The 9,600-nt window shown below is 44.1% G+C and overlaps 1 protein-coding gene across 1 annotated transcript; it reads right to left on the reverse strand.

Annotated features, from left to right (window-relative positions):
• Nucleotides 1–849: 849 nt before the first annotated feature.
• On the reverse strand, nt 850–9,412 carry LACTB (lactamase beta). Its single transcript, XM_017816739.1, has 6 exons — nt 9,071–9,412; nt 8,063–8,129; nt 5,819–6,009; nt 5,144–5,483; nt 4,677–4,842; nt 850–2,352 (listed from the first exon to the last, which is right to left on the reverse strand). Exons 1-6 carry the CDS (start codon nt 9,410–9,412, stop codon nt 1,821–1,823), a joined length of 1,638 nt encoding a protein of 545 aa, XP_017672228.1. The 3' UTR covers nt 850–1,820.
• Between the last annotated feature and the right edge of the window lie 188 nt (nt 9,413–9,600).

Below are 9,600 nucleotides of genomic sequence, written 5' to 3' on the forward strand. Positions count from 1 at the left end.
AAGAGGCAGGTAGAGCTATTTTCTGCTAGCTGTTATCCAAGACATCTTGTTCCCTAAATTCAGAGAAGCAGAGCTGCAAAAGAGTGCAGGAAAGTAAGTACTGGAAGATATTTTGTGACAAGATACTTTATTTTGTCTCAGCCTGGAAATACTGTCTGATGTAACTACAGGGGAAGTGAGCTGGGGGTTAATTTTTGAGACAAAACTTTGGAGATCTTATGTTACTATATTCCCATAGTAAAATTAAAGATCAGAGAATCTCACACCTCAAGTGCTGTGTCCAGTTCTGGGCCCCTCAGTTCAACAAAGACATTGAGGGGCTGGAGTGAGTCCAGGGAAGGGCAATGGAGCTGGGGAAGGGTCTGGAGCACAAGGCTCATGAGGAGCAGCTGAGGGAGCTGGGGGGGCTCAGCCTGGAGAAGAGGAGGCTCAGGAGAGACCTTCTCACTCTCTACAACTCCCTGACAGGAGGGGGGAGCCGGGTGGGAGTTGGGCTCTGCCCCCAGGGAACCAGAAATAGAACAAGAGGAAATGGCTTCAGGCTACAGCAGGGGAGGGTCAGGTTGGACATCAGGAAGAATTTCTTCACTGAAAGGGTGGTCAGGCATGGGAAGGGGCTGCCCAGGGAGGTGGTGGAGCCCCCATCCCTGGAGGTGTCCAAAGAATGAATTGGATGAGGCACAGAGGCTCTGATCCAGTTGCCAGGGTGGTGCTCAGCCACAGGTTGGACTCGATGAATTGGAGGTCTTTTCCAACCTTACTGATCCTGTGATTCTACAAAAATGCTTCTTTGGAACACATCACAATTTCTTTTTCAGCCTTGGGCCAAAGTAGCTCCTTGAGGCAGACCTCCAAATGGAGCAAAGGATGGTTTTCAAAAAAACCTCTCAAAAGTCCGTGAGACTTCTACTATTGGATTGAAGAATGGGCTTTACATTTTATTGAGTTCCTAATTCCTGTGTGTAAATGAATATTTACATTACAGAACAGAGTGCCATTTCTGGCTACCCAGTTAGCATGTGCATCATTCAAAAAAAAAGGGACAGTTTGGCAGCTCACCATGTTGTGCCATGTGGGTGTATCTGACTGTAGAAATAATCCCCTTATTGCACAGTAAACTATTTTCACACAGACTCTGTGTCCAATAAAAATGGATGAGAGAACATCTGAAAAACAAAAGGATTTGTACTTACATTGCTCTAGCTTCATTCTTTCCTAATTCTTAACAATCCACAGCTCTGACAAAAGCCTGCTTCTGGTATAAATCTGCATTCTGGAGGTAGCATCAAGGTTTGGGTTTTGTTGGGTTTTTTTAAGCAAATAAGAAACGTGCTATGGGAAAACAAAAATCAACAGTGAAAGCCTTTTTCTTTAAAAAGTAATACTGAACAGTTTTGGCAGACTGGAACTGTGAGAATAACAAATAACATCTTTGTGTGCTCAAAGCAAGGTGTGAAGTTTTTCAAAAGGCAGATAAGTTTTTGTACTACTTAGTGCAAAAAACAATGCTAGCTTTTTTTTAAATCTTGGTCAAGTGTTTCACTAGTTGATAAAAATAACCTGCTAATATAATGATACTTACACATGTACCAGAGGAAGTCAAACTTGACTGTTACATTCTCCTTTTCTGTAAGTTAGGAACGTCCCTGAGAGATGAATTCCAGTTACATGTAAGCTTAGCACCATTAGCAGAGGTTAATTAAGTGAATTTTTGATGCTTTTTCTTCCCATATTCTCAGTGATCTCGGAGCCCAATTACACCTTCTCCCTTTATTGTTCCTGTTTCAGTACAGTGAGTTTGTTACACACTCCCCAGGTTTTCAGTCTGTGCCCTGTGCCCGTTTTTCCTTGTCGAATTCCCTGGCAATCTTTAAGGCAGTGCTGTTGAGTGACACCGACTGCATGTTACAGACAATGGTGACAATCACTCCTCTGGGGGGAGCACCCCCGGCCCCAGGGCCCAGCTCCTCAGGCAGGATGAGGAGGACACTGCTTGCCCCCACTGCCCCCCCTGTGTGGGATGCATAGTGTCTCTGCTGCCTGCAGCAGCCACACTGCTGCTGCTTCTCCACCACAGCCCAAGCCATGGCGTATTTGCCGTCCCTGTCCCACGACACCTCCGTTTTTGGCACCGGGGTCCACATCATGGACACTGTGCCCGGCTTGAGGTACCCAGGGAGAAGTTTGCCAGCGCTGCTTTTAAACTGTCCAGCTTGGTAACTGTACAACAAGGCATTTCCAAACTTCAGGAGGTCCCCCACTGAGGACAGAAAGCCACCACCAGCCCACTTGTAGGAGTTGTCCACGTAGGGTGCGTTGACCAGCCGACCCTTTTTGTTGTAAACATAATACCTACAAATCAAGAACATTCAACTTGTCACTCTCAGGTACTGTGCACAACGATTTTAAGCTGCCCTACCTTGAAAGAGCAAACTGAGCATGTATTAGCTTGTTGAGACTTTTTTAAAATATATTTTTCTTGTATATATTTATTGCAGAAAAATCAACGAGAAATTCAGACAGGAAAACAAAAATTAAGGTGACTTCTTTGGTTAGCAGCTTGGTTTCAATACAAGTACTAATCCTATTTACTCTTAGAATAAAGGCAATATACAAATAAGATATAACAGAAATCAATAGATCAGCCAACAGAGATTTTTTGTTAAATCCCTGTACTAGATTTGAAGTGGTTTAAAGAAAGAGGAATTCTACAACAACAGATAATCAGACACTGAGCTGAAATGTCCCTGCAGCCTTGGGTGACTGCTCTGACTGATTCCCCCCACTGCCCCATTCTGGTTGCCATATTCTACAACAAAGCAAGAAGCATGAAGGAGTCTTGCAAAACACAAATTAGAAACTGCCAACCAGAACTGCAGAATGAAACCATGAGGAACAACACAACAGCAGTGCAGAATGAATTATGCTTTCGAAAGAAACAGTCCAATCGTGCCTTGATTCATTCCATGCAACACATGAGAAGGAATGTTGAATAAATAGATAACCCACTGAATTTCAACCTTTGGTCTTCAGACCACATAAGGTCTATGTACTACTTGGAAAGTTCTGAAAAGGAACAAACCTATCTGGCATGCACTTATATTGGAAAGATTTTGGGAAACTTCTGAAAGTTATAATATTGAAAATCAGAGGCTGAAGCAAAGAGAGGTGAATGGTCCAAGATCCAAGACAATCATCAACTCTGCCAGTGATTCAGTATCTCGTTGCCCCCACAGTGAGTGTTTTGGTCACAAAAAAACCCTGTTACAAAGGCACTGAAATGCCTGCCTTACACCTCTAAAAGATCCAGAACATGGATTTTTAAACCTTTTCCGATCAGTTAAATATAGTATAACCAAACCATTAAACAAACCTCAGCATGTCAATACATTCTGTTTTGAGGCATCAAGCTACTTTGTGGAAGCAAACCCATCACATCAGCATCTCAGTTCTGCCTAACAATTAGTAGCCCAAAAAAGACCCTCAGAACAGAATCTGTCCCAATTCTTTCATCCCTAGCATATTTCAGTTTATAAAAGGATTAATATATGCACATGTTTAATAAACTTCACTGTACAAGCTTGATAATTTATGAGAACATCATAAGCATCCAGATGAGCTTCTGAGCCTCCAGCCAGAGAGCCTCTGAAATTTAGCAAGCAAACTAAATATCACCACAAAGCACTTAGAATGCAGCAGTAAAGCTGTCCCCGAGCAATTAAAAATGCTTTGTGTCTATGTGTGCACACACACACTCTGAATACACACTTGTATGTGAGTACCATAAACCTCAGATTCAACATGGTCATCATTCTTCGAGAGCATTTGAGAAGCCAAACGTTTAAAAAAAGTTTTGAGTCTCATTTCCATGAGACTTTCACCACAAACTGCTTGGCCATTCAATGGGATTCTTGTCCCACACCAAAATTTAACAGGTGAGTCAATAATCGATTTCAGAGCCCAGATGGGAAGGTCAATAAAATATCAGAGAGAGACAGACAAGAAACTCCAGCCTTACCCACTATATTGGAATGGATTATCCACTTACATAGATTTCTCTGGGTTTGTTGTTGTGTGGGTGGGTTTTTTTCTTTGTTTGGGTTTTTTGGGTTTTGTTTGTTTAGAGATTTGTGTGTGTGTGTGCTTTTTCCATGTCAAATTAATAAAAAGAATCAACTGGTAGAGCACGTTCTGTGTTAAACAGAATTTTAATTCTGGTCAAAATTGATAATGCAATTTGATTCATGAAAACCCTGTGTTATTGTGAGACTATCACAATTCCATGGAACTCTTAAAATGCCAGTATATTAAGCAAACCAAGACAACTCTAATTTCCAGTATAAACTCCTAGTTACTCCCTATTTTACTGCATTTACATTTACGTGCTTATTTGTACCCAAAGTAAATGTAAACTTCCAAGACACTCCTCCCACTTCCCCCATATTTACTCTTATAACAGGAAATACTTATTTCCTACTCTAATTTTACACACCAATTACAGAACCAATGCCATGGTATTGGAAGCAGCTCCATGGCTAACTTTGAGATAACATACAACAGTTCATTTAATTAAAAATCTGGAAAGAAGTTTTCACACATTCTTAATTCAGTTGGCTTAATAAAGGCAGAAAGAGCAACAGTTGTTGGGGGAAAAAGCAAGTTTCATCCTTGCTTACCTTGCTCTGTTATAGATCATTGCCTCATTGTCATCCAGTACAGTGGACAGCATATCCAGATCACGAAACATTTTCAGCATATAGTCTGTAAATTTTTGTCCTGAAGCTCTCTCCACAACAGCACTTAAGAGAGTAAAGCCATATGTGGAGTACAAGAACTGACTGCCTTGAAGAAACACAACGAGAAAGGGAAAAAACCCCATTAATGGCATGATGTTTAAATGGAATCACAGCTATATGTAGGAATGAATAATCAATTAAAAGCTTACCTCTCCACCCTCATTTTAATATCACATGAATCACAAGTTTATGATACTAAACCCCAGGAAATTCTGTACTGCAGAACAGAGCAAACCCCCCCCCAAACACTCGTTACTGGACTCCACCATCCTCATAACACGTAAAACTATTTGAAACAAACGTCTCACCAGAAGAGCACACTTTGGTCTAAATTAATAGAAACTCACCTGGTTTAAAGAATAAAGGATCATTTTTAAATATATTCAGTGATTCAATCACACTTTCAAATTTTTCCTTCAAATAATACTCTTCCAGCTCCAACTCCTTATCCCTCCTGCCGGGTTTTGAGTTCCGGCCTTTCGTCTCACCGTCGTGTTCTTTCCTTGCTTTGGCAGAATCAGTTTTTTCAATCCCTTTGCCTTCTCTTTGTTCTTTATCCTGATGGGGTTTTGTTGGCTTCAGTGCTCTGTTTGCCTTTTCCTTTTCTTCTTTTACTTTTGCAATATCTTTTTCATAGTGACGAATCCCACTCAAGTGTGAAACCAACAGTCTTGTCGTAATAGTGACCTGGGACACAGGACAATGTGAGCTCCCTTAATTAAAACATATGCACCAAAATCACCAAACAAGTTAAATTCACCATGACAAGGAACAGACAAAGGTGTATTAAACCCAGTAAAAATATACACATATATATGCACACACTACACACTTGATGTAAAACTGAATTTTCAGCATTGCTTTTCTGAGCAGCAACATCAGTACTTGTCTAAATGATTTTACTGTTTTAGAGGAATAGGTCCAGATCCAGGCACCTGTACACAGACAGCTATGCAGTGACAGGAACAGAAATAAAAAAAAACAACAACTTAATTAATTGTTACCAATAAACAATTACATACCTTTTCACCCTCGTAGACTTTTTCTGGAAATTCAGGGACATATTTCTGCACTGGAGCATCTAAATCCAATTTCCCCTCTTCCCACAGTTTAGCCACAGCCATCATTGTGAGACACTTGCTAATGCTGGCTATTCTCATGATGGTCTCTGGCTTACACAGGACACGGTTCTCCACGTCAGCATAGCCCAGACCTTTGGAAAATGAAACACTCTGGTAGGTGCTTTGCATAGACACAGGCTGAATTAATTATTTGCAATGATTTACTGGCCTCTTAAATGTTTTTCCTCCAGCTAAACTGGGATATGAAGCACTGGGCTATGCCAGCTCCTGCTCTAATTAAGTTAATAACTTTTTGTTGTAGTAGGAGTGGTTAATCAGAACCCATTGGATTAACCAATGGCACCCCAAGTTACTGATTAAGGCTACAACAAACCCAATGATAAATTAAATGGAAGATTAAGCCAAAATTTACACTCCTGAGGTCAAATATTCAATGTATAAAACCCAAAGAGACCAAATCTAGACTGTAAAGTAACTGAACAACAGTCATAAACACTCCTTTCATGAATCAATGATTGAAGCAGTAAAGGGTCTTATTTTATCAATACACAAATTGAGAAAGGAAATCACTCACAAACTCACAGCAGCGCCCTAAGCTGTAAAGCTTCACAAAACAGTGCTGTTACACACACTGGTTCAACATCACTCAGCATGACTTCAATTAAAATACATCTTAACAGTTGCTGTAACAGTGTTTTCCCATGTAACCCCACAAGTCTGGTAGCAGGAACTGGAATTCGTAAGGCAGTATCAAAGTGCCATGCTAGGCTTCAGTTTGAGCCAGGTTTGAAGGAACTGTGCAAGTGATGCTGGAGCACAAAAAGCAACAAAATGCAGCAATGACATATTTGCAGTTTGCAGGACAAGCAAGTCCTGGGCACAATCAGTGCACGAATGTCTATATTATATAAAACTGTAGTCTAACAATTAACTATTCAGGAAAAGTCCCAAATCTTGATACAATATAAGAAATAAAGAGCCATGCCAGTTGCCCAAGACCCTTTCTCTTACACAGTTGCTACCCAAGTGCTTGCACAGTGCTTGTGAGCACAGGTGCTGTTCCCCTCAGGGAAAACACCTCCCAGACTTCACACCATTCCCACCAGTTTGGCCAGGAAGCAGGTTTAGTACCCTGGTCACAGAGCACAAGCACCTCACACCTGCTGATGTTTTTCCCCCTTGAAGAAGGAGGGAGGAGACCCAAACAACCTGAAATTCTGCTGGAGCCGTGATCCCACCCCCAGCTGTCCCACAGCAGTGTTGTTCCCCGTGTCCATGTGCAGCTGGGAACAGAAGGCTCTGCCTGCCTTATGCTCCCACACCTAGTGGCATTTGCCTTGCTACTGGATGTGGCATCCTGGTGACAAACCACGATCCTGGCACTCCTTCCCTCAGGCACTTCCCTACCTGTCAAGGAAGGGATTCTGCAGAGGTCTTATAAAAACTTCTGCTTTCATTGTCAGGTAATTTGAGACCAGAAAAACCTCTGATTTGAGAAAGTTTGTAATTAAGTTTTAGCACAAAATTCTCATTAGGGTACATTACAAAAGGTACCAGAGGCTCTCCCAACCCACTTCTGTCATGATGAAAGAGAAATTAAGCCCCATAATCAGCTTTATACACATGTAAAAGTTCATGCAACAACCAACTGTCTGAAGAAACTTAGTGACAACTCACTTACAATGCCAATCACCTATTGGCATTTTTCTTCAAATTCTATAAAAGATAAAATGAAATATGTTGCCATTTACTACTATCATTTAAGTTGTAACCAACATATTGGGTTTTTGAAACTCATGAAAATGTTTCTGAAAACAGACACATGTTTTTAGCTTATTTTTTAACATCAAATGTCTACACGATATGAGCAGTACTAACACACTCTACTTAAACCTAAACTGTGTAACCAGAAAAAATGCTTTCAATTTCTGAAAGGATCACACCTGTTAAATCCCAGCACCTTCCCAGCAAAAATCTGCACCTCAGCCCACAGATGGGAGACAGGTCACCAAATGTGAGCCATTATTATTTTGACTATCCCTGTGGGGAGAACATTTCTTTACCTCCTAGATACAGTTCTACCAGACAAATTATCTATTGACTGGAGTGTCTGAATTGTTCATTTTTAAAATGTTCATCAGCTCCCCCCCACAACATGCACAACTACTCCCTCCATCCACTGACCTTCTGACCAGACTTCCTTTCCATCCACAGAAACTCCAACTATTATACCTGGGATTCCTGCTTCATCCTATCAAAAAAAAAAAAAACCAAACAAACAGAAAGAACACATTTAAAAGGATCTTTATAGTTAAAAACCACCTCCTCCCAAACCTTTAAACTGCAAGAGCAATCCTACAAATACACTGTAATGTTGCTTCATTACAGTTAAAATTTTGTTATGTACCAGTTGGGCTGAACTGATACAAACTGCTTTTGCAATGCTGTCATTTTTATCCAGCCTCTGGGAAAAACATAGCTAACAACAGTAACCACACAAATAATTTCTTTAATAATTCAATCCAATTAGGGAACAGGACATGTAAGAAGAACTGAATAGAAACAAAACATGAGAGTTAATATGTAACAGGCAAACTGCATCACCTATTGGCAAGCAGGACTTCAAAGGAGCTTCGGCTGGATTTTCAAAGTAACTACAACGTACTTTTTAAACAGAATCCTAGATTATGCTGAGCTGGAAGGGCCCCACAGGGATTATCGAGTCCAACCATAAGCCCTGCACAGGCCCAGCCCCAAGGGTCACACCCTGTGCCCCAGAGGATCAGCCAAACCCTCCTGGAGCTCTGGCAGCCTTGGGGCTGTGCCCACTGCCCTGGGGAGCCTGGTCAGTGCCCAAACACCCTTTGGGGGAAGAACCTTCTCCTGAGATCCAACCTGAGCCTGCCCTGACACAGCTCCAGCCATTCCCTGGCTGCTCTCCCTGGTCCCCCAGAGCAGAGCTCAGTCCCTGCCCCTCCTCTGCCCCTCCCCAGGGAGTTGGAACCGCAGAGAGGTCTCCCCTCAGTCTCTTCTCCAGCTGAACAACCCCAGCGCCCTCCGTGTCCTCACACGGCTCTTGTCCGTCCTTCCCTCAGCCTGTAGGGCCACCCCTGTTCGCAGTGCCCCACAGCCCACAGCCCCCGTGCCGACCCGGCCCGAGCAGCACCGACACGGGCAGCGCTCCCCTCACACCTTGACCCTCCGCAGCAGGTCCCTGCTCCGCTCCACGGCCGCGCCGAAGCCCCGCGGGGGCGGCGGCTCCTCCTCCCGCCCTCCGTCCGCCTCGTCCCCCGCCTGCGGCCGGACCCCCACGGCCAGCCCCAGCGCCAGCCCCCAGCCCCAGGGCCGGGACCCGGGGACCCGCCCGGGCCGCGCCGCCGCCCGGCACAGGGACCGGCACAGAACGGCCCGGCCCGGCAGAGCCCGGCACTGGGACCGGCACAGAACGGCCCGGCCCGGCACAGCCCGGCCCAGGGACCGGCCCAGGGACCGGCCCGGCAGAGCCCGGCCCAGGGACCGGCACAGCCCCGCCATGGCCGGGCCGGACATGGCACCGCCCGGGCACAGGCACCGCCAGCCGCGCCCGAGCGCATCGAGCGCCGCGCCTGAGGGAGAGACGGGACAGGCGGGGCGGGAGGAGAGTGGGGACAGGCGGCACGGCTGGGTACGGGAGGTACCCGGGGTATGCACGGGTTAAACATGGGGTGTACAGGGGTTATACA

Source organism: Lepidothrix coronata, unplaced genomic scaffold, assembly GCF_001604755.1.
Source record: "Lepidothrix coronata isolate B3197 unplaced genomic scaffold, Lepidothrix_coronata-1.0 Scaffold58, whole genome shotgun sequence".
Classification (NCBI taxonomy): Eukaryota; Metazoa; Chordata; class Aves; order Passeriformes; family Pipridae; genus Lepidothrix; species Lepidothrix coronata.